Raw genomic sequence first — 25,523 nt, forward strand, 5'->3', positions numbered from 1 at the left:
GCGGTCTAAATGTGCTTCCGGGTCGTCCATATGTGAGGTGTTGACAACTTTGTAGGTGTGAGTCGAGTCTCATAAGGTTCCAGAATCCCCGGACAGCTACAGTGGACTCTGTGTATCATTAAGGACTTGTAGAATGTCCAAGGTATCATAGACCAGTTTAGGTCTGGAAAGAACAACAGCAGGAGTTAAATTCAGTAGTGACAAGGCCCTTGGTCTAGGTCTGTCCGATCCCACAGTTGAAAATTTTTGGCCATACCTCAGGGACGGATCCCTTAGTTTCCTAAATTTTGTTGGGGCCGGGAGACACTCACTCAAGATGAGTTCGGTGTCGGAATTGGTTGGTGATGGCAGGTGTGCACAGCTGCAGCAGGTTGTGGACTGTGCAGCCGGCAGGTTCGTCTGCTTCACCAGGTGCACAGCTGCAGCCTGGAGCATCAGGTGGGATGACAAGCGAACAAACACATAGACCTGACTAAAGAGAGAGAATAGACATAGAACAGATGCATTGTGTGCAGATGTTTGTTTTGTTTGTTTGTTTGTTTGTTTCGCATAATCGGTAAACTGCCTTTAGTCGTAACACACCAGTTTTGTACATGTGCGTACATGTACAAGCTGCGTAAGACCGGACTGAAAGGTTTTGAACCACTCACACCGGGAAGATCCCCTACGCTTTTCGATAAGTGCGGTGGGTTCTTTAACGTGCATGGGGTGTGGCTTTCCCAAACACGGGACCTCCATTTAACGTCCTATCCGAGGGACGTCCCAAACCGAAGCTATGTACTCATTTCCACCTGAGTGAAGTGAGGAAAGTCGTGTAAAGTGCCTTTCCCAAGGGCACAAGATCGGTGACATGAGCAGGGTTCGAACCCGTGACCTCTGGGGTGTGAGCCGAACGCGCTACCGACTGCGCCACACGACCCCACTATCAGATGGTCTTCTCAATAGGTATGTCATTGTGATTTTTTTATTGCAGTGTGACTGATGGGGTTGATGTGTGGATATGGCAGGCTGGGCAGGCAGAACTGGACGCTCATGTGAGTTACTAAGGTTACATGTCAGCCTTATGCTACTTACAAGTATTAAACGTGCAGTAAGTACAAGTAGACACATATGTACACAAACACACACACAGTATACAATTGTATATGTATAGACATACACAGGTACAGTACTTATTAGTTGTGTACTTGTGTTACATGTACATCATATTGTGTGTACTACTTATAAACAAACCATATTTGTACCTATATTTTAGTGTATTATCATCATATTCATAATCAACAATTAGGGGCAACAAGAAGTGTATCATGTCATGAATGGCGATGACCTGTATCGACTTTGGCATTAATGCCTTATGAACTTTTGTCCTTTTTTTGCAGAGGGATGTTGCTGAGCTGTCCAGTTTTGAAGCATACTTTTCCAGGTTCAGGTAATTTCTTGGTCCAGTTGTTGTGGTATATATTGTCTGAGGGTAACCAATGCAATTCTAGGCCTGTCCTACATCTATTCTATAAGCCATGATCATCATCCTTTTCAGTCATGTCCTCCTTTACCCTTCAGAACGGCATTCCTGGCAGGAGAGGTCAGTATATCAGGGACAGGTCACAGGTTGCAGTGCACCCTGGGAAAGGGCAGCTCGACCTTGACCTACGACCTATATGAGGCAACAGCCAGTGAGAGGAAAGAAGAGCTGAAACACATCTTGTTTAGACTGGCTGATAAAGTTACAGAGTTGGACCAGAAACTGGCAGGTAAGTTTCAGCCTCAGGATTGTCAATGGCTCTGAATTTTTAGATTTTTTAATACATTTATGATGCATTTTGTTTGTGATCTAATCTGTAACTGTGTTTTCTGGAGCCCACATGCCCTTTTCCGTAGAGCGTATTTGCCCATTTTAATTCAATGTACAGCGTAGACGGACTGCTCTAATTCAATGTAGAGCGTAATTGGCGCATTTTGGGTAGAGCGTACTTTGCTGTTTTATCGTAAAACGTAGTGGGGGGCTTCTTGAATTCAGCGTGATATGTAGCCAGCGCTCAAAATTTAGGCTAATAGCATATTGTCAGAACACCCCCCCCCCCCCATGCAGGCCCTCTTTTCTCTTTGGTCCATTCAGCCACCTTTTGTATTAAATTATGAATATATCTTTCCAGACTCCACTGTCAGGTTGGATGCATTGCGGCAGAACCATCCAGAGCGCCAGGTTGGGGGGAAGGGTGGTGCTGGATTCGGTAAGGTCATCACCATATATGGCAACAAAGTCAAAACACTGTAGATTTACGCAAAAAAAACAGTTACACAAGCAACTGGATACGATTTTGGAAATGGTCAGACGTTTCAGGTAGCATCCACTACGTTTTGTCATTGACACCAGAGACTGCAGGAGAAATGCAGGTTTATAAGCACAAACTATTGATTGATATGCAAATGTCTAACCATTTCCAATATCATATCCAGTTGCTTGAGTAACTGGTTTTATTACCTGGATGTCTAACCTTCATCGACACTATAGATTTATTGCAGATAAAAGAGGAATATTGGTCATTTCTTTCACTCAAACCAAATATTGTTTCAAATTTCCACTTATTCACTTCCTCCTTCAACAGATTTGGATATGCAGAGAAACAGAGGACCTGCTGCTAAAGTCAGGAGAAAGGAGGGATACAGCATACTCAACCCAGAGAGTAAAAGGTAAAGGAAAAAGTAAAATGAGCAGACATTTTCTCATTGCAATACCTGTTGCTTCATTCAAGATGCATACTCATTTACAAGGTTGTAATAAGAATTTTTGTTGAGGCACATTCAATTGGTCGCATGTCATTGAAGTACATTTTTTTTAACGGTGTCGCTCAATGCAAGGCTAATTATTTTTGGCCACTTCTAGGCATAGAGCTAGAGGTACTTAAGTGAGTATAATGTAGTATAATGTCAGGAGATGGCGGTGGACCTTTGTTTTGAAGCTTTGTGGATTGTAGTCGGACGGAAAGCAACTGTTTGGAAGAGAGTTCCATAATTTTGCAGTCCGGGGAAAGAAGCTGTTGTTGTAAAATGACTTGGAGACAGGTATGTTAACGGTGTATTGATATGAGAACTGGAAGAGAACCTAGTGGCACGCTGAAAGGTTCTGAGCGGCGGAACAAGAAGTGCAAGTTCTCCTGAACATTATTTGTTTGTTTGCAGGGTGAAGGCCCCTCGTGGAGTACACTTTGACGATGAGGAAGACAGCAGTTAGACCTTTGGTTTACTAGTCCCTGACATATATCATCACCGATCAGGTCTGCTGCTTGAACATTCACATGTTGGAACATACATAATAATAGTTCTTCTCATCAGATTTCAACTGACTGAACTTGTTGACCGATCAACTATTTTGTACATGCAGATATAAAATAAAAATCACTTAATGAAATACAATCTGGGGTGCCCCAAGGCATAATTTTGGGTCCACTGTTGTTGTAGATAAATGATGTTTTAGCTAATAAAACTGGTGTGTTACTGGTTATGTGAAACAAAGAGGCTGTTTCCCATCAGATTTCAACTGACTGAACTTGTTAACTGATCAACTATTTTGTACATACAGATATAGAATAACAATCACATAATGAAATGTCTACATGATGTGAACACTAAATGAAATACAATCTGGGGTGCCCCAAGGCATAATTTTGGGTCCACTGTAGTTGTAGGTAAATGATGTTTTAGCTAATAAAACTGGTGTGTTACTGGTTATGTGAAACAAACAAAGAGGCTGTTTCCCATCAGATTTCAACTGACTGAACTTGTTGACTGATCATCTATTTTGTACATAAAGATATAGATAACAATCACATAATGAAATGTCTACATGATGTGAACACTAAATGAAATACTGTTACATGTATACAATCTAGGGTGCCCCTGTTGTTGTAAATAAAAGATCTTTCAGCTAATAAAACGATTTCATACAATGCTAAATTATTTGTTGATGGTTGTCTCTTGTTATTCTACATAAAAATGATACCTGAAATAATTTTGATATGCTAGTTTGTCTTAACCACCTGCCAAGAGCATGGAATATTGCTTTTATATCATTGTACAAAATCTAAGTTGAACAGAGAGTACGTCACCAAACACGCACTAACTAACTCACGAACTAACGCAATGACGCAAACAGGTGGCGATGTCGTCATCACTGTCGTAAAACCCGCCCACCACCCCGTTCTGTACATGCGCACTAGGCGTCATGGCCCATCTGTAGGGGATTGTTCTTTGTTGCAAGGCGGTATTTTGCCTACGTGTAAGCCGGATATCAGCCGGTGCAATCTGTCCACGGCTCTTTTGTACCGTTATTTCTCACACCAGTCTACGCAGAGTTCTTGCCATGGACGGGAGGCTGCTGGAAGAGGTGCGAATCGCCGACGATAAGGATTTTCTGGACTTTAAACAGGCGTGTTTGAATCACGAAGACGGCTGGGAACAGAAGTACAACAAACACGGAACTGTGGTGTACGCCAAACTACAGGATACGTCTTCTGTCAAACTGTTAAAGGTAAACACAAAAATCAACGTTTCCTCCGTTTTTTTCCCTCACAATTTTTTATAGCTTTAATGGACCGTATTGGGAATAATCATATCGTTAATAATGTAGAAATTATATGCATATTTGGATTACGGGGGCGGGGAGGGTGGTAGAAAGGAAATCTGTTTGATATATAGGGTTGTTATGAATTTTTGATGGCTGTTACACATGTATGAGAAACCCAACACGATGTCATGTCAAGTTCAGGGCCAAAGGGTCAGGTTCAACAGCAGGGTATGAGTTTCTGTTCCCATTTAGGGGGGGGGGGTGTAAAGGCGTAACAACCACCTGTTACTGCGCATGCACCTAGCCAAGGGTTAGGTCTGTCTTCCGGTTGTTCCACGAAGAACTTCAAGGAAGGGGAAGGAAAAAGTCAGTCCTAATCGTCCTCTTCAAAGGAATTCTTTAAACATCTGGCATGTTCTTCTGCAGCCCAAGTCACTAGTATTACATATCAAAACTAGCTGTGGTTGAACCAATAAACATTAGGAGAAAGTGACAACATCGCCAGTTCTATTAAACCCTACCACTTTTGCCACTAGACAACTGCTTGGAGACTACTCTACTTCCCCTAGGGTATATCTGTGTGACAGGTTGACAATTGTGGTGAAATTGGGTCATCCCTGGCACCAGATGTGAAAGGAACAAAAGCCCTTGGGACTTGCGGAAATTGTAGTTGTAGCATCTGTTTCTACGCTCACATTGAAGGGTAACTCTTCTTTGTGTGACTGTTATTGTGGTGGAGCTTTGAGTATTATTTTGCAATGATGGAAAGATGATTTAGGCCCGACTAGTGCAGTGTACCTAAACTCATGTTTACATGTAGGTTCAGGTCCAGATTCAAGTCCAGAGGTTTAGGTTCATTTAAGTCCAGACCTAAACTAGTGATGCATACCGGTTCACTGGACTTGGATCCGGACTTGTAAGAATGTTTAGGTTCAAGTCCAAAAACCCTAAAAGTCAAGAACCGAGTCCGGACTTATTACCATAAAAGACCATTTCACATACCCCTTTTCTTTCCAAACCACCTAAAACCTTCCGTAGATTGTAAAATCTTTGCTTCAAAACGAAGAAAACATTGCCATAGGGCATCGTCAAGTACCGGCCTCCATGTTATGTGGCCAAAGTTTCACCCAGACAACATTGCAAGGTTGCCAACATGCAATTTTGTATATGCCATGGGTTTAGGTCCGGACTTACAAGTCCGGAACTGAACCTAAACCTCTGGACTTGAGTCCGGACCTGAACCTAAAATTGGGTTTAGGTATGCATCACTAACCTAAACCCATGGCATATACAAAACTGCATGTTGGCATACATTTTGTAGTGTACACTGTGCTACCAGGTTAAAAGCAATATATCAAGATGGGTGAAACTGGGAGAAACTATGGCCACATAATTTACAGAGGCTGACACATAACAATGACCAATGACAATGTTTTCTTCACTTGATCTATGGAAGGCTTTACGTGGTTTAGAATGAAAAATGGACTGTGACATGATTTTGTTTTTTGTAAGTCCAGAACTGGTTATAGACGTTCAGTTTGACTTTCTTTTTTACTTGAACCTAAACATTTTTACAAGTACATGTCCGGAACCGGTCCAGTGAACCTGTACAAAGCACTAGGCCCGACATCGTCCCAATAAATACTGTTGAGAAATAGCCAGCTTTAAAACCAATCCCAGACCAGAACTCACTCATTGATTTGTGCACAAATCTTCTACATTTCAAATTTTTGACAGGTTTCGGTGACGTTCAAGAAAGTTTGTGCAGCAACTTTGTATGACGTTCTTCATGATCCTGAGTACAGAAAAATGTGGGACCCAAACATGATAGAGGCTTACGAAATCTGCCAACTCAACCCTAACAATGATGTAGGCTACTACTCATGTAAGTACCATCCTAACAGCATTGTAGTCTACTACTCATGTAAGTACCATCCTAACAGCATTGTAGGTTACTACTCATGTAAGTACCATCCTAACAGAATTGTAGGTTAACTCATGTAAGTACCATCCTAACAGAATTGTAGGCTAACTCATGTAAGTACCATCCTAACAGAATTGTAGGCTAACTCATGTAAGTACCATCCTAACAGCATTGTAGGTCATGTAAGTCCAATCCTAACAGCATTGTAGGCTACTATTCATGTAAGTACCATCCTAACAGCATTATAGGTTACTACTCATGTAAGTCCAATCCTAACAGCATTGTAGGCTACCACTCATGTTAGTACCATTCTACTTATACTAAATTATAGGCTACTAGCCTACTACTCATGTCAGTACCATCCTAACAGCATTGTAGGCTACTACTCATGTCAGTACCATCCTAACAGCATTGTAGGCTACCACTTATGTTAGTACCATCCTAACAGCAATGCATGTAGACTACAACTCCTTAAACTAAAGTTTAAGCACAGGTACCATCATAATTGTATCATTGTAGGCTTCTACACAGGCAGGACTACCTTAACTGCAATGTAGGCTACTAGTAGTACTACTTAACTTTTGCCTTTGCAGGGAAGTGTCCCGCACCGTTGAAAAACCGTGACTTTGTCACTCTAAGATCCTGGCTGGAGACTGGGACGGAATACATGATCATCAACCATTCTGTCAATCACCAGGTCAGTTGCATTTGTCTTTGTAGCCTGGAATCCATCCGTGAATGCTTTGTCTCCGTTCCTTAGCTCTGTCAGAGGAACGGGGCAGAGACAAAGTGTTCACAGATGGATCCCAGGCTAATGTCTTTGTAATTTTTGCTTATAACCCACAAAATGCTGACCAGAAAGGGTTATGTTACTGACAGCATTCTCGTGTGTGTGTGTGTGTATGTGTTTGCGTGTGTCACTATATATGTCTGTGAGTGAGTGAATGAGTGAGTGCTATTTTTGTGTGTGTGTGTGTGTCTGTGTGTGTGTGTGTGCTTGCGTGTGCACGTGTGTGCGCATGTGGACAGTTGTGCACCTGTGTTTGCCATGACTGAGTAAAGTACACCATGATTTTTGCCTTCCACAGAAAGTGCCACCTAAGAAGGGGTTTATACGAGGCATCTCCCTGTTGTCGGGATACTTGATACGACCCCTGACCTCCGACAGTTGCCATTTCACATATCTGACACAGATGGACCCAAGAGGTGAACTTAACATGCTATTCAGAGCAGTTACATTTTTCATACTTCACAATGCATGAAGTTCTTAGGTATTAACTAAGGCAATAGAGCTGGTCTATTTGCATGGTATTAGATTTACAGAAGACAATGGAGTCCTATACATGTACAGTTTGGTACCTGATGCTTCATGGCTGCTAGGTGACCCAAATAATTAGGTTACTGACCAAGGCTTGAATGTTCATGTTTCTACAGGATCCCTGCCAAAGTGGGGGGTGAACAAAGCGACACAATTCTACGCTCCAAGAGTAAGTCTCACTTCTTCACTTGACAATGTTCATGCATGTGCCTGTACATATGTGCCTGTCTGTGTACATGTGCGGGTATATGACTGTGTTTACATGTGTTTCTGTTGTCATTAATACTGTAAATTCATTTATTTTTGGAAGGATTTGATTTTTGTAGGAGGAGGAGTAGAATGGACCTTTTTGGGGTGTTTTAAAAAACCTAGTACACAGGTACAGGTCTTTCCCCCTACCCATTTTAAATCCACAGTACAAAACTTATAATTGTAAACTAGCACACCATCACAAATATCCGATGATTATTGTGTCGTAACATTTAATATGTACAACATGTAAACAATCATAAAATATAATATGCAATGTAGAAAGCTAAGGGTGCTGACTATTGAACATGTCAGAATGGAACAGGGAAGTGTTCCATAAATTGTCATTCATCAAGTCTCTGTTACTGTCCTCATATTTTACCCATGATTTGTAAACTACAGTTTGTACCTTCTTGTAGATGATGCAGAAGATCAACAAGGCGGCCACAAAGTACCCTGCGTGGAAGGCGCAGCACAAACCGTCGTGGAAACCGTGGCTCTACCCGGAACAGATCACCGTCCCCAGGGTCAACTACGACGACCTTTCGCCCGTGGTCCTGGCCGCCCTCCCCGACCAATCAAGCGACATCATGGAAGAGATGGAAGCCCTCGAGGAGGATTTCAAGGATGAAAACTTTGTCAAAGATGAAGACACAGAACCGGCATAGCCACTAGTTAACTCTCAGTTAGCCTATGTTCCTTTTTCTGAGAACAACAGCCCTGCCAAGGGCACTGAAAATTTCCTTATTTAAGATTTTAAGACTGAAAAAAAGCAATGAAACGTGTTTCTGAGAACTCTGGTCAAGTCATGCTTGATCTTCCTGTAAGTTTGTATCTTCTATACATATGGAGTTTCTGCCTCTGAAAAACAACTAGATATCTTCCTTTATGGATTTTTGAGAACAGTGTTTCCGTATATGGTAATTTTTTGCCATCTTCCATATATGGAGTTTTTGCCTCTAGAAAAAGATGTCTACGTGCCAGTGGGACCATGAAGGCCTCATCACTGACTGTACATTCCTCCAAAACTAGCATGGATATTCCTCATGACACATTCCTATCCAGACTTCTCTGACTGTGCCCATTCCATATAGATATACGCATGGAAACCATGCATGTTCACATTCCTACAAATCTTGGTAGAAAAGCCATTTTTCTGGCTTCCACAGACTTCCATAGAACGTGAGTTTGGTTTCAATGGAATACAAGTCTTAGAGTTCTATGTGTACGTAGGTTAGTTCCATACATCAGTAATAATGATGCATAAAGGACAGGGGAAAGTTCCTGAGAGGCGTATTTTGTACTATGCAAGGGGTTGTTTTGTAGAGACAAGAGCAGGTGTGTTCTTTTGTTGGAACTCCAAACATAAAGTGTCCTCATGTTTACTACCACACCTGAACGACCACTTGCAGGGCGTTATTATGTCCTGTTAGGGGAATTATTGCATGCCACTATGGGTTAGTGATGGTGGCCATGATGGTGTCCCTCTGTATGTTTATAATCTGATAATGCCCCACTACAGGTTCATAATCATGCGGCTATTTATATGGCACATTGCTACAGGTTTGTTAACAAGGCTATTATGATGCAATGCTAAAAGTTTGTTATGAAGGACATTACATGTGTTCCACTACAGGTTTGTTATGAAGGGTATTATGATGCTCTGCTAAGGGTTTGTTATGAAGGATATTACATCTATCATGTTCCACTACAGGTTTGTCATGAAGGGTATTATGATGCTCTGCTAAGGGTTTGTTATGAAGGACATTACATGTATTATGTTCCACTACAGGTTTGTTATGAAGGGTATTATAATGCTCTGCTAAGGGTTTGTTATGAAGGACATTACATGTATTATGTTCCACTACAGGTTTGTTATGAAGCGTATTATAATGCTCTGCTAAGGGTTTGTTATGAAGGATATTACATCTATCATGTTCCACTACAGGTTTGTTATGAAGGGTATTATGATGCTCTGCTAAGGGTTTGTTATGAAGGACATTACATGTATTATGTTCCACTACAGGTTTGTTATGAAGGGTGTTATGATGCTCTGCTAACGAAGGGTTTGTTATGAAGGGTATTATATGTAACAAGCCCTGCTATAAGTCTGTTTATAGGAAGGGCACATTACAGCTCCCACTACAGGCTTATATAATTTATATACTAGATATAAATGAAAAGGTATTATCATGCCTTGCTACAGGTTCAGAAAGGCACTATTTTGTTCCATTATAAGTTTATGATTTTAGGGCAATATTGTGTGTTTTAGGTTTTCTGTTATTTTCTTCCTGTGTTGTTTTTTTTTGTTGTTGTTTAAATCAGAAGTAGCCAGTATCTGTGAGTGGATTGCTGGATCCTGATGCAATCATGGAAGTTTTGAAGATTTGTCTGTGATTGGGAGTATGTGATCACTATGGCAACACTTCAGAATTTCTCAAGTTTAATGTATAAAGTTATTTTGCCAAATTCTGACATGTACCTGCTCCCCAGAAAAGGAATTTTGTAACAATATTGTGGGGTCACCTACAATGACTTGTTTCTTTTCTAAACTTTACTTTTTCGTTTCCAAGAAAAGATGTCAGGTCTCTGCAAAGTAATCAAGTATAGTGTCAACCTTGTAATTAACTAAAACTTGTAAGGCCACACAAATTTAATTTCTTGGTTAACAGATTTTTCTAGAAAAATATTGGAGCGGGCGGGCGAAAAAAAAATAAAAATAAAAACAGGCCTAGGCATTGTATTATGGCCCAAAATGGTACGATAGGAACCATGAAGTCAACACACCAGGCTGGTTCAAAATTTAAACAATGAATTTTGAACTTTTAATGATACCATTTCATTGAAAGATGGAATAACTGTAACAACTAGGATGAAAAGGACTGTTTTCAACTGTTCAGGACAAAATATGAGCATTTTGCAGTTGATTCTGGATTTTTATTTTTATTTGCAAATCAGAAAAAAATGAAGCGGCGAATCCGTTAACCAAGAAATTAAATTGGTGTGGCCTAAGTGCAAGTTAATATGTTAAAGCAATGCAAATGTAGATGCCAAGTGTACAACTTCCTGATTTTGTGCAACAGTGTAGCTCAGGTAGTAAGATGAGCATGAAGTTATACATAATACCGGTATAAGGAATTCATTTGTATGTGCACACATGTATCTGCTAGCCAGGATACCCGGTAGCCTAGGTTTGCCAGCACGTCGACAGAACGTACTGCGCCTGCGCAGAACCCTGTATTTTCATGATTTTCGGTGGATGTTTGGTCAATGTTGCATCAGAATTTTGCATGTTGCAAAGGATATCTTTTCCTACATAACATTTGGAAACTACAGACATGATGTTAACCTTATATGCGCTAGTACGACCTTATATGAGACGTTCTGTCGAAGTGCTATGTACAATACATTACGGGTTTCGCGCAGGTGCAGTATGTTCTGCCGACATGCTAGGTTTGCCCAATATCCTGGGTGTATCCAATAGTCTGGGTGTACCTAATATCATGAGTGTAACCCATTAGCCTGGGTATACCCAATATCCTGGGTCTACAATATCCTGGGTGTATCCAATAGTCTGGGTGCAATATCCTGGGTATAGCCTGGGTGTACCTAAAATCCTGGGTGTACCCATTAGCCTGGGTATACTCAATATCTTGGGTCTACAATATCCTGGGTGTATCCAATAGTCTGGGTGCAATATCCTGGGTATACCCAGTAGCCTGGGTAGTGGGTATACCATATATTCTGGGTCTACAATACCCTGGGTGTATCCAGTAGCTGGGGTTTGTCCTATATCCTGGGTGTACCTATAGCCTGGGTTTGTATCATTACCCAGTATCCTGGGTGTACCAGGGGAGTGTAGGTATTTATTTCATATGCTGCATGTTTGATGGATATTATACTACACCAGCACAAGAATGTTCAATGAAAATGGTATGATATTTCATTATACACCAAAATGACATATAAACATGTATATACAAAGATATAATATATATTGTGATATTAGTGTTTCCTGTGTATCAAAATGGGTACATATTAAGGTACACTTTATATAGCTGTATGTGGTAGAAATGATGGTATCAAAACCTATGTTCTAAGCTATTATAAGTTGTCGTGCAACCTACAGCTGTTTTCTTCTCTTTCAAGAATTAAAAGAGGTTTCACTCGTCTTGAGGCAATCTTATAAGACGTGTATCGTTCTAAACGATAGAAGGTACGTCATTTTCTCTAATTCCAACAAAAATGCAATTATGGCATGCGCTTTATACTAGAGAAATAATTCAAAACAATAGTTGACCAGTTTGTACATAGAACTTGTTGGAAATATTACATCGAGGAAGGGGGAGGCTCGTCACTGAATGCCATCCAGTAAATTTCTAGCGGCGATCGATTTATGAATAATTTATCAAGGCCCACGGACCCGATTCTTTCACTTGTAGAGTAGCTAATTACCACTGATCCGGTGGCACAAGATGTGCGAAAACACGTACTTCACAACCATTGTCCGTCGATATAAAGCGCTTATACATTACAAAGAGAATTTTCGTAGGACTGCCATTACTTTACTTTGCAACTTGTGCTGAGAACGGGGATCTTTATAATTCTGCTGGCTGTTTGTAGAAGAACGGCACAATGAAACAGTTTTCAATACCATGACGACTTAGCAGTTAACACGCAATGAAGCCTACTTTTTACGCAGATTGTAGCACTACGTAATGTTACACAAAATAACAGTAGATGTTCTAAGGAATTCACACAAATGACAATGATAGATAATGTAACGCTATCATTGAAGAGTAACAGTAATGTACTATGTAGTCGTGTTTGGCAGGGTATGGCAAGTTATAGTAGGCACATGTATCGGTTCAATCTTTAACGGGTAAGTTGACAGCAACAAGCAAGATGCATAGGTTCTATTACTTTTGTAGCTCACTACTTGCGTCCAGATTTGGGACGAACACATGTTACTTTTTCGCCGCAATTTTCCATGTAGTGGTTGCTTCGACAGCCTTTCCGCTGACGCAAACACACAGTACACAGTAGTTAAACAAACACACAGTAGTTTGAGGTTCCACAGTCCGGCTTCGCTAAGATCTGTTCCTTCCCGTGGTGATCGCTACAGTCCCGTTTCGATTCGTTCATCAAAGTAGATTTTACTAAGGTATGATTTTACAAAACTAAGGTATGATTTTACAAATTGTGGAAGTACTAGTACTTAGTACTGAAGTAAACAAGAATTGAAGAAACAATTACGCGTTCTGGTTGAGTTCATGGCATTTACATGAAACAAGGTGCTAATAGCCGCTAGTCGGTTATTACCTGCCAGCAGCCCTCTGATTGGTCCCCGCTAGAAATCTACTGGATGTCATATACTAGTAGTGTACACGGGGGAGCTCGGTGGTCTTACGTCATATCCGTGACTTTTACTAGGCATTATGGGAAGTGTGAAATTGGTGAATACTAGTATCAGCTACTGTGAGCTGTCAACGTAACTTCCCTTTCAAACACATTTTGACTCCTAGTTTTGCTGTATCCTCTCTCATTAAGACATTAAAGCAGCGTGGGGAAATCTTAACTACAACTACTTCATTGAATGATGAAAAAAAACTGAACCAGCTCATTTTTTGAAATGTTTACTTTTTCTTAATACTGTACATTGCTTTTAATTGAAATCGCAAAAATTAGAAAGTTAAATTAGAGATGATATTAAAATAGTTCGAGAGTAGAGATTGCAGTGGTCGGTGTATCCAACAACAGGTCAGAACTTTCCCGTCATCATCGCCACAAATTCTGAAATCAGAAATTACACTTGGATTATTGGAACTTCTTCATAACATACTTGGACAGTGCACAAGTATGGCAAGGGCACGTGATATCATGACAGATGCCAAAATGACAGCGTTTATGTATTAGCATCCAGGGGTTCTGTTTCTTCCCATTTTATGATTAGCATTTCCCCCAAACCCGCTGTCACGTGTTTTTATGTGTAGTCACATCATTAACATTTCATGAAGTTGCTATCTACCAAATTCGCATAAAAGTGACATGTATACCCCCTGGTAGTGCTAAACAAAACATGGGTTTCACTAGTCAAGAGTAAAATGGTCTAGGGGTGACCAAACACATCAGGGGCACCAAAACCGCCACTGCTCAAATTTTTAAATTTGCAGGTTGGGTTATATATTTGGAATAACTGCAATTTTGCACGCTCTCATCGCGGCCCCTGGGCACGCTAAAGTTTGTCTCACCGTCGAAGTTGATCTGTCCGTCTCCGTCCGTGTCCACAGCTTCTATCATCTCATCTACGTCATCCACGGACATCGCCTCGCCAAGGTTCTTCATGATGTCCCGCAGTTCCTCCGCACTGGCAAACAACAGTTCGTACGTACATACTGTTACTGTACTAACAACTTACATAACCTGATAACACTGTTAGTCATCTATAAATAACTGACGGACATCGCCTCGCCAAGGTTCTTCATGATGTCCCGCAGTTCCTCCGCACTGGCAAACAACAGTTCGTACGTACATACTGTTACTGTACTAACAACTTACATAACCTTATAACACTGTTAGTCATCTATAAATAACTGACGGACATCGCCTCGCCAAGGTTCTTCATGATGTCCCGCAGTTCCTCAGCACTGGCAAACAACATTTTGTAGTGTCAGTGTCATGTATACTTACTGGATACATATCAAGAACTGCCATTGGGGAACGAGTTAGGCTGTACATAGTGTCCTATCATACTAGCATCTGTGGCCTACAACCTCATGCATCTTGAGAATTGACGGTATCTGAATTGGTCAACCGGTGGCTGCGCTATATATAGCCTACAAGACAAACATTTCCCAGGGCAGTACACAAGCTCCTTGGCTCCATGGCATGCCCCGAGGATACGGTGCCAAGGAACGTTTGACTCTGAGCCCCACCGAGGATCTACCTCGAACGACTTCTACAGCCTGGCTCCAACAGGTGGTAAGATAGAAGAACAGAATGCAATCATATTTTCGTGACCAGTTTCATCTTTATTTGTTCTCCTTGTGAAATACATAAATGTATTTGAGAGAGCCAATTGAGTCAACGGTTGGTGATGATTCCATTCAGACAGCCAGAAGAAGTAAAATCCCACCTAGCATGAAAGTGCATCTGTGTCGGTACCAATCATTTTGAAATAAAGACTCAACTTTCTCTACCAACACTGGAATGAATTGGGACTTACCCCCAAACTTTCGGCTGCATGACACCTTCAACCTTGTTCACGGAATAGATCCATTCACCCGTACACGAGTAGACGGGTCCATCCCGTGAACAAGGTTGAAGGAGTCCGAGCCGAAAATTTGGGGTAAGTCCCAACTGAAGTTCATTTCAGTGTTGGCAAAGATATACATGTAGTTGAGTCTTTGGCCGTGTTTATGTGAAGTCAGTGAAGGCGCTTTACATGTGGTTTACCCCGAAGCCGGTTTCAAGTGGCTCCATCTGAACGCTCCAAATCACATTGAAAGCGCCTCGATCCCATACCACTTCTAGAGGTGGTTTCGAATCGGTTTTCCCGCATCGCGATTTGCGTCTGAACGCAATGTGATTTCAATGTGACTTCACTTGGTCATGGTTACGGGGTGATATTTCTTTATTTATATGCAATACCAAATTTTACGTGTCAGCAACTTAAAGAGTAGTAATGGTCAAATAATGTGTCCGTTCTATAGCAAGAGCTTCATCGCCTCTGGCGGGACCACGTCGGCAAGTTCGCGGCCGAGATACGCTGGGAGGGGGCACAAGCAAGCAGGTCGTTGACCTCTGACAATAATAACACGCTACCTAGCGTGTTTTCATCATACAACAATGAATGTAGTTTCGGAGAATCGTGATCGGACACGTTTTAAAATGAATGTATGGCACGTGGACCAGATGTGAGGAATGTGAGTTACCCGAATCGCTGTTTGGGTGACTTCACATAAACACGGCCTTTATTTCATAAAATCCCACCTGATAAAACCGTTGCCGTCCTTGTCGAAGACCCTGAAGGCCTCTGCGATCTCCTGCTCGCTGCTGTGGGACTCCATCTGCTCAACCATCATGTCCAGGAACTCGGGGAAGTCGATCTTGAACTTTCCTGGAACACAACGTGCAAGGTTGGATTGTCTTAGAAGTCGATCTTAAACTTCCCTGTGTTCTCGCCGCAAAAGGGCCACCTACATAGGCTACATATAGCGACAAGAAGCAGAGCTCCTGTCAAAAGCTCTGAGGAAGGCGTCTGATAGACATCAAACGTAAGCAAGGTTAGTCTATCTAGGTTGTGTAAAAGAAAACTCCTGTATCCTATGTATACATTGAAGGCATAGTGGAACATACATGGAAGGCATGGTGGAACAGGTGGACCCAAGTACACCCTTTCAATTGCCACTCCACCATGTCGACAAATAAATAGACAAAGTAATACATTCAAATGCATAATACAATTTTTTTAGGACCCTTCCGGGCCGAGCCACTAACCCTGCTCGGGAGGGTGATAATACACTACACAGTGTTATATACATGGCATTATAAAACGCAAATAGAGTATTTAACTTAACGGGGCCTACTAGCGAGGCGGGTGGTACAGCCACAAAACAGTATCCATGAGCAAGGCATGTCTACGTTGAAGCATTGATTAAATCCTCGCTTCTCTGTAGAATATTCGGCGAGCTCCAGGGAAGCGATCGGTAAAACCGCGGCGCTAAAACAGACTGAATACACCTTCAGTTCTCACCTGCGCCTATCTCCACCTGGTTGATCATGGCGTTCAGCTCGGGCTCGGTGGGATTCTGTCCAAGCGATCTCATGACGGAGCCGATCTCCTTCGTGGCGATCAGACCGTCACTGTCCTTGTCGAAGGACACAAACGCGTCCTTGATTTCTAGTTGAGGAAAACATGATTATCATTTTCTACATGGTTCATTGGTTGTACCATAGACAGCCTAACGACAAATATTTATGCAGTGAGTACAGCCCATAAACCAAGAACAACGCATGTCGTTACCTTTTTTTATTTTTATTTTTATTTTTATTTTATTTTATTTTTATTTTTATTTTTATTTTTATTTTTTATTTTTATTTTTATTTTTATTTTTTATTTTTATTTTTTATTTTTATTTTTTATTTTTTATTTTTTATTTTTATTTTTTATTTTTATTTTTATTTTTATTTTTATTTTTATTTTTTATTTTTTTTATTTTTATTTTTATTTTTATTTTAATTTTATTTTTATTTTTATTTTCATTTCTATTTTATTTTATTTTTATTTTATTTTTAATTATTTTTTAATTATTTTTTTATTAATTTATTTTTTTTCAATATTTCAATGTTGAAATTTTTTATATCGTTAACGTGATTGCCAAGGACAGCTGACCAATACTTTTTAATGGGCAGTTGACAAACAATAGTTGTAGTTTTGGGTCAGTCAGGATACGTTATTTTCTGACCCCAAAGGAACAAACCAGAAAAGGAATCCAAATTTATCCATGAGCGATATTGGAGTTCCACTACATGTATAACCCGTATAATCACTCACCCTCTATCTGTTCGTCTGTCAAGTGTTCGACCTGAGCAAAACAAAATAGGAAAAAATGCAAGGTGAGTTGGTTAGTTGTACTCTACATTTTCATGTCGAAGGTTAGGTCTGCACTCAGGACTTTGTTTCATTGCACGTCTGTCAACACTATATCTCTGAATCTGTCTAGTATTAATGTACTCACATTAATACCGTACAGATAATGTTCTTAGCCTCTACCAGGCTTCGGGAGGCGTCTGGAAAGAGTAGAAATCGGCCAAATAGAGAGATAGCATGCCGAGGAAGTTGGTCCGCTAGAGGGTACGTATACATTTCGGGTGCAGCAAACTGTACTCTCCAGCAGACCAAATCCCCTAGCATGCTATCTCTCTATCTGGCCGATTCCTACTATTTCCAGCCGCCTCCCCAACTGCGGCCTGGTAGAGGCTAAATGTTCTATGTTTGAGGTTCGACAGCCTAAGCTTATTATAGATAGTGCTCTGTTTTCTTCGAAGCAAAGAAAGAGAGACAGTGGTCTGTCACATTCCGGTATGCATAGCTACTTGTATTACCAACATTGTCACGTCATACATAGTTAGCATTGCGACCCCGTCACTTGTTCATACGTACATAAGCAGTCTATTGAATCGCTCCGATGTGTTGTGCAAAAGGCAGGTGCGCTAACACTTTGTTTATTCCCCAACGTGTGAGTAAAACAAAATGAACAGTCCTTCAGGCCCAAGTCAGCCGCTGCCATGCCATATTTTATTGCAGGAAAGAGTTAAAAGTTGTATCTTACCATGGCGTGTGCGCAGACTCGCTTGTCGAACTCCCAATATTCCGATCCCTTACAGAGGCAAGTGCACAGTCCGGCCACCAGGTCCACAATAGTCTCTACGCACCGCAGCATGCGGTGATAGGATAATTAGCCCTGTCAGAGGTGAGAACAATGGAGAAAACTCCGCCCCGACCACTTTGCGAAATTAAAACGTGAATTATTTAGCGTGTAGCGGAATGTCCATGACGTGACGGTAAGTACATACTTGACGTTAATTGGATGTTACTTACGGACCGTGTCATTTGATTGGCCAGACATTAACGTGACGTCACGCAACCACGTTTATGCTTGGGAGCACCTGTTACATGGCGAAGAACTTCATACTCTGCAATAGTTTGTGGATCCGGACTTCGTGCAACCGTTGCTGTCACGTAAACATGTCACAAATGTTCGTGATTTGCTAGAGTAAAATCCGTAAGATTCATTTGAGGCAGTGCTTGAGCTGACTTTTTACCAGAATTATTGTTTCTATAGATCCCATAACATGCCGGGAAGTTGGGTCATGTCGGCTTTTCCGTCATTTGCGCTATCATCATCATCATCATCACTGTCGTAATCAATAAATACGGACACACGTGCGGGAACAGCGGGCACCGTGGGTTGTATGCTCTCGAGCTGAATGGGAGGTTGGTCATTCTCTGGGACGTCTTCCGATCCGGCCAGCGCGGGAAGATGCCGCTCACTGTTGCTGGTTTTACAGGCCGGGGTTTCTCGCTCTGAGCGGCGGAGCGGCTGTTCTAGGGACGGGGTTTGACGCTCTGAGCGGCGGACCGGCTGTTCTCGGAACGGGGCTTGCTCTGAGCGGCGGACTGGCTGTTCTCGGGACGGGGTTTGACGCTCTGAGCGGCGGACCGGCTGTTCTCGGAACGGGGCTTGCTCTGAGCGGCGGACGTGGCTGTTCTCGGGACGGGGTTTCACGCTCTGAGCGGCGGACTGGCTGTTCTTGGAACGGGATCTCTTCTGGACGGTGGGCCGGGGACGGATTCTCCTCTGTGAGGTTGACCGTCGCGTTCTGGGAAACAGTCTCCATATGCTGGAACTCTACGACTGGCGTTGGGAAGAAATCACGCCCGGTCAAACGTCTGCAAAGAACGCTGATGGCGTCCCGAAACAGGCTCTTCGTCGCTTTTCTGAACGATTGAAGCGTAAAACTGTAGATTATAAAGTCCAGCAATGTGTTGAACTGTCCTAGCCAGTATATCAAGAAGTTAGCCAGCGGAGGGACTTTCAGCAGTTTCAATCCATAGATAAGGGCAAGAGACGCTTCGGGTATCCATAGAAGGTACTGTACGGCAGTCAGCGCAAAAAGAGTCCGGAACGCCAGCCCCAAAGACTGCGCTGGTGCCTGGTTGGCGGCAGGTGGTGCCACAGCGCGCTGCCCGTGATTGGCCATCGCCTGCCAAGTTTTTATGAGGAATATCCACGTGACGACACTTCCCACTAGGAAGACTACCCCCAGGCCAGCAATACTGTCAAAATCTTTAACTATGCACGCTGCCATTCTTTTCGCGTATGCTATTCTCATGTTCCCTTTCACTGAGTAGACGACAACGAACCACAGCAAGGCTACTGTCCACGTCAGGCAAACGGAGACCCCGCAAAAACGCCTACTCTGCATGACACCGTCCGGGCTAGTTACCGCCGCGTACCTGTCTACACTAATGTAAGCAAGGGTTATCCAAACAATAAGTCGGTTAATGTCGATTACGATGGCCTGAGCGGTGCACAAGGCGTCACTGTAAGGCCAATAGCCAAGCGTGGAGGGATAGATGGAAAATGTTAACGATAACCCCAGCATAAAGTCAGCAACAGCCATAGAGCAGGCCAGGTAGCCAATGTTTCTTGGTAATGTGTCTTTCCTCTTGGCAGTTGCAAGGATTACCAGCACGTTACTAACCAAAGCACACAGGGCCACCGTACCGATCAAGACTGTTTGACCGACTCTCAAAGTACCGCCATTGTCGCCATGCAGAAAATTGTCAGTCGTAGAGTTTTCAACAAACTCGAAGTAGTCTGTTATGTTGGTCATGATGGAGTCCGTGTGGTTATCCCCGACGCTGAAGTTGCCAGTAACGTTAGTTGCAGCATCGCTAGCGCTACCTCTCCATTCCCAGGTGGTTCCTACGAGGGGGGTCATGGTGGCAGCTAGAAACTCAGTAGTGGAGCTCATATCCTTTGGAATTCCCGTGCGTTCAATAGCAACAGTGGTGTTTTCCATGTTGCAACTGCGGCTCTATAGACTGGAAGTACCTTGGAGTTTAGCTGTATGGTGCCGGTGTGTTAGCTGTGAACCCCGGCGTTCACTAAGCTGTGAAGTGCCGTGACGTTTGAAAGCTGTGTTGTACCAATACCAGCATTAGTTGTGAAACACCGTGGCGTTAGTTGTGAAGTACCTTGACGTTAGTTGTGATGTACCGGTACGTTAGTTGTGAAACACCGTGGCGTTAGTTGTGATGTACCGGTACGTTAGTTGTGAAACACCGTGGCGTTAGTTGTGATGTACCGGTACGTTAGTTGTGAAACACCGTGGCGTTAGTTGTGAAGTACCTTGACGTTAGCTGTGATGTACCGGTACGTTAGATGTGAAACACCGTGGCGTTAGTTGTGATGTACCGGTACGTTAGTTGTGATGTACCGGTACGTTAGTTGTGAAACACCGTGGCGTTAGTTGTGAAGTACCGTTGACGTTAGCTGTGATGTACCGGTACGTTAGTTGTGAAACACCGTGGCGTTAGTTGTGAAGTACCTTGACGTTAGCTGTGATGTACCGGTACGTTAGTTGTGAAACACCGTGGCGTTAGATGTGATTTACCGGCAAGTTTAGTACATGTGAAACACCGTGGCGTTAGTTGTGAAACACCGTGGCGTTAGTTGTGAAGTACCGTGACGTTAGCTGTGATGTACCGGTACGTTAGTTGTGAAACACCGTGGCGTTAGCTGTGATTTACCGGCAAGTTTAATACATGTGAAACACCGTGGCGTTAGTTGTGAAGTACCGTGACGTTTATAGCTGTGATGTACCGGTACGTTAGTTGTGAAACACCGTGGCGTTAGCTGTGATTTACCGGCAAGTTTAGTACATGTGAAACACCGTGGTGTTCGTTAACGTTGTGAAGTACCGATGTGCTAGCTGAGAAGTACCGTGTCCTCTTTGCAGCACGACAGCTGCAGAAATGTGATTTCTGCAATGAGAGACGGTGACAACAAGTCCTCTCATAATGCAACATCGACATCACTCCCATGTTACTAAGCCTCTTATACTGTCTATAGCGCCTATTCCATGAATTGGTAATTTAGCTTTACTCGTCCTCTTGAGACCAGAATTCGCTCCTCTGAAAAACCATATAACGTTAGACTTTAATCCCCGCATAATCTCCTGCAGCATCAGGGGTTTATAATCAAGGGAAGGAAATAGTTTATTACTTGCCAAACCGTAAATTGTACATGAATGCTTTGGGGTGACAAGAAGTTTTCCCTAAATACTGTATCAGAATGGTCAGAATGGGAGAAGTGGACGCTATGAACAAACTTCAATACAAAACCAGTTGCCTTAGAAAAGAATAGCTAATGCTAAATATAATTAATAAAATATGTTCCTACTGTATTTGGCAGCGGGGATGGGTAGCTAGGTACTAGCTTGGATGGTCATATATAGTTTTAAAGGGTCGTGTCTAGCAAGGGTTTCTCAGCATAGAATCAGTTTCTAAGTGGCGCACACGGACAGATAGATACATAATCGGACACATTAATAGGTGCTCATAGTCTGTTCATGAAATAAACTTACCTTGTACCGTAGGCTGCCAAGCTTTGGGCTGAAGACGGGATTATAGTAGCCGGTAGTGCAACACACTGTGTATGTACAAGGTCCTGTTGAAAAATGGTAGATGGGGAGTTCCACAGTTACTTCTCAATGCCTGCTCTAACGGTATCACGGTGGGTAGCCCGGCTATTGGATCAGCTTATGTCCGGTTGATGATGGCACATGTCCAGCTTATGATGGAACAAGTCCGGCTGATGACGGAGCATGTCCGGCTGATGATGGAACAGGTCCGGCTGATGATGGAGCAGGTCCGGCTGATGATGGAACAGGTCCGGCTGATGATGGAGCAGTCCGACTGATGATGGAACACGGCCCGGCTGATGATGGAGCAGGTCCGGCTGATGATGGAGCAGGCCCGGCTGACGATGGAGCAGGTCCGACTGACGATGGAACAGACCAAGCTGATGATAGAACAGGTCCGGCTGATGATGGAACAGGTCCGGCTGATGATGGGACAGGTCCGGCTGATGATGAACAGGTCCGGCTGATGATGGGACAGGTCCGGCTGATGATGAACAGGTCCGGCTGATGATGAACAGGTCCGGCTGATGATGGAACAGGCCCGGCTGATGATGGAACGGGTCCGGCTGATGATGGAACAGGTCCGGCTGATGATGGAACACGTCCTGCGGTTGATTCAGTGGCTGAGTCTGCTAACGACAAAGCATATTCGGTTGTTGATGCAATAAGAAAAGCGGAGATGCCTAATGTCTGTGCTGCGTATTACTTTCCACAAAATCCAGTTGAAAACAAGCAATAGACATCTTCCCTCCATGAACGAGGTTGGTGTTGTTAGGGTTCTTTTTTATGTTATCACATGTGTTCATTGTTAAAACATGACAGCTGGGTTTAAATTTAATTGGACGTTATATGGCCATGAATAATGAGGGAGTTGCTTTGTGTTGGTACAATTTTAATTTTTATCATGTAACGTTAAGTACCAACCCAGATAAACTTTCAAGCGAGTTTTAGTACTTAGAGACTTGTATGTTCTGAATTGAAAGAAAGAAGTAAAGAATTGATGGAGCAGCCTGCAAGGTGTTTGGTATACTTTATTCCATATATATCATTTCATAGCTATTAGTAATGCAAGAATCCTACTCTGATCTCTTTGTTAACTGAGCAAATTGATGTTACGTGGTCACGAGAGAGAGGGACGACTTCACTCCCAGATATACAACTCAGGACTGGCACCGACCACACGGTCGGAGGTAGTTTATTTACATCACTAATTGGTAACAGAGGGTTTGGGGGGGCGGGGTACGAGGAGGCACAGATATCAATCCTGCAGAGGTGAGGTCATTGACCTCTCAATCACAACATGTACACAAACAAACCGCCCCATTACCAAGGCCGGCAGGTCAGTAACCCAAAAATAACCAGACCAAAGAAATATATAGCCTGTCAAACAGGAGGTAAAAATAGATACAAGTGTATGCCAATTGGGGTCAACAAAGACCACACTACTATAAAATAGGGGTGATAATGTAGAAATCCTTTTAAATTAAGCAATACAAATATACGACAACCTGCTAATGCACTCTAAAACGCAAAGAGACTCAACAACTACCCACATACCAAATATTATACCAAACGACCCACCAGATTTTCCAAACATTCAACACAAAAAGACCAACTTTAAACATATTGTAAATATCAAACGCAAACAGCTAGGAAGCCCAAATTTAAACCACTAAACCATGGTAATAACAACTACATGCTACCTTAATATCGCACAAACAGTCCATAACGCGCAAACAACAGAATAAAAAAATTAAACTGCAGTACCAAGGTCAATCACCAGGGGCTCAAAGTCAACCTACACAATCTCCAAGGCCCCATCCATCAATCTGTCAAATATCGTACAGTTCCTTCTCACCGATCTTCAGATATCAGACCAAACATGAAACGGAGTAAAAACAGTACCCCCATTTTCATGGAGGGTAATAACTTGAAAATTCACTTCGTTTCCCGGCGGGCGCCAGCGTTCCAGACACTAATGGCTCAGACAGACACTGCTAACCGTGACTAACTTAGTAGATCTTTGGCTTCTACTTTCATGGCTTTCATGAGATTGATGTAGACAAACGTAAGCAGCCTAAAGGCGTCTTGTAGGTAAGAAATAAATGTACCTTTTTAAAAGAGGCGTCTCGTCTAATTCCCGATAGCTATGGTGAAGTTCACTTTGCAGCAGGTCATGACTACACTTGTACCTTTGAGTCCAGCCTTTATGCTTTGGTCCGCTTCCCAAGATCTGCAGTTCAGCCTTGGCCTAGCTTGTTAGCTTTGGTCCGCTTCCCAGGGCCCGCTACCCCAATCTTGGGAAGTGGACCAAAGCTAACAAACAAGGCTGGACTCCAGGCTAGGTCTTGACTGTTACCTATGGAACATGCCTAATTAATGATGCAGTAGGTTCAGCTGCATTATGGTGATGATTCAATCTTCTTCAGCTAACAACCGGAGGTGTATTTGGTTTGTTGACGCAATAGATATTTTTCAATACAGCGAAAACAGTCCCCTTTATAGCTCCCTTATTACCCTTGCCACTAAATCCAACTTCGTCGGTGAAGGTTAGAAATCACCATCAGTGACACTGACGAAAGGTAGTGGATGCTCCCTGAAACGTCTGACAGTTTCCAAAATCATATCTAGTTGCTTGAGTAACTGTTTTTTTGGCGTAAATCCAGCCTCCCCCCTGCGGGAGACAGCGTTCTATACAGTAATGGCTCGGATAGAGAAAGTCTAACCTTGGCTCACTTTAATGTATATATTTGCCTCCCTCATCCGTAACTGTCAAGTAGACTCCAATGGTGTCTTGGAACTAAGAAATAAATGTACTTTTTAAGAGTTGCCTCGACTAATTTCCAAGAGCTATGGTGAACGCCCTGTGGAACAATTAAACTGTTCTGTAAGTCTAAAAAATTGGACTAACCGCGATTTTCGACTGAATCACTCACTCCTCTTCAGCTATCTGGCCCAAGGGTGAATTCCGCTCTTAGTGTCAATCTACGACCAGATATATGGAACGAGAAGATCTCAACATTCTCTATCTGTATCTATCTATATCTATCTATCTCACAACCGACCCTAGAAGCTAAAAACAAAATTCTCTTCCCCATATCTGAAGACATATCTGCTCACTGGTGCTCAGGGAAGCTCTGCTATGAAGTTTTCAGTGACCGTGCATCCCTGCATATTTGAATTGCTCTCCGCCAGTTAAGGTAAGACCATTAATATTTTCCGTGGATTATTTACCAGACATATCTTCTTGTGCC

General features: G+C 42.5%; 5 protein-coding genes across 5 annotated transcripts; 3 read left to right on the forward strand and 2 right to left on the reverse strand.

Moving 5' to 3' along the window:
• The first annotated feature begins 234 nt into the window (after nucleotides 1-234).
• On the forward strand, nucleotides 235-3,892 carry LOC109487738. Its single transcript, XM_019791799.1, has 7 exons — nucleotides 235-438; nucleotides 974-1,034; nucleotides 1,380-1,429; nucleotides 1,561-1,751; nucleotides 2,154-2,231; nucleotides 2,607-2,691; nucleotides 3,181-3,892. The coding sequence occupies exons 1-7, from the start codon at nucleotides 317-319 to the stop codon at nucleotides 3,230-3,232; spliced, it is 639 nt and encodes a 212-aa protein (XP_019647358.1). The 5' UTR covers nucleotides 235-316; the 3' UTR covers nucleotides 3,233-3,892.
• A 312-nt stretch (nucleotides 3,893-4,204) lies between these two features.
• LOC109487729 (PCTP-like protein) lies at nucleotides 4,205-8,986 on the forward strand. The gene is made up of 6 exons (XM_019791787.1): nucleotides 4,205-4,528; nucleotides 6,302-6,449; nucleotides 7,082-7,185; nucleotides 7,577-7,694; nucleotides 7,923-7,975; nucleotides 8,475-8,986. The coding sequence occupies exons 1-6, from the start codon at nucleotides 4,361-4,363 to the stop codon at nucleotides 8,721-8,723; spliced, it is 840 nt and encodes a 279-aa protein (XP_019647346.1). The 5' UTR covers nucleotides 4,205-4,360; the 3' UTR covers nucleotides 8,724-8,986.
• Nucleotides 8,987-13,708: 4,722 nt separating this feature from the next.
• LOC109487740 (calmodulin-beta-like) lies at nucleotides 13,709-18,621 on the reverse strand. Its single transcript, XM_019791801.1, has 6 exons — nucleotides 18,390-18,621; nucleotides 17,612-17,642; nucleotides 16,811-16,957; nucleotides 16,048-16,174; nucleotides 14,307-14,422; nucleotides 13,709-13,848 (listed from the first exon to the last, which is right to left on the reverse strand). Exons 1-6 carry the CDS (start codon nucleotides 18,498-18,500, stop codon nucleotides 13,817-13,819), a joined length of 564 nt encoding a protein of 187 aa, XP_019647360.1. The 5' UTR covers nucleotides 18,501-18,621; the 3' UTR covers nucleotides 13,709-13,816.
• Nucleotides 18,622-18,896: 275 nt separating this feature from the next.
• Nucleotides 18,897-20,646, reverse strand: LOC109487636. The gene is made up of 3 exons (XM_019791641.1): nucleotides 19,646-20,646; nucleotides 19,347-19,579; nucleotides 18,897-19,306 (listed from the first exon to the last, which is right to left on the reverse strand). The coding sequence occupies exons 1-3, from the start codon at nucleotides 20,644-20,646 to the stop codon at nucleotides 18,897-18,899; spliced, it is 1,644 nt and encodes a 547-aa protein (XP_019647200.1).
• A 1,399-nt stretch (nucleotides 20,647-22,045) lies between these two features.
• On the forward strand, nucleotides 22,046-22,777 carry LOC109487637 (tropomyosin-1, isoforms 33/34-like). The gene is made up of 2 exons (XM_019791642.1): nucleotides 22,046-22,049; nucleotides 22,419-22,777. The coding sequence occupies exons 1-2, from the start codon at nucleotides 22,046-22,048 to the stop codon at nucleotides 22,775-22,777; spliced, it is 363 nt and encodes a 120-aa protein (XP_019647201.1).
• Nucleotides 22,778-25,523: the final 2,746 nt, after the last annotated feature.

The sequence above is a fragment of the Branchiostoma belcheri genome, unplaced genomic scaffold, assembly GCF_001625305.1.
Source record: "Branchiostoma belcheri isolate BF01 breed outbred unplaced genomic scaffold, Haploidv18h27 scaffold9, whole genome shotgun sequence".
NCBI classification, from domain to species: domain Eukaryota; kingdom Metazoa; phylum Chordata; class Leptocardii; order Amphioxiformes; family Branchiostomatidae; genus Branchiostoma; species Branchiostoma belcheri.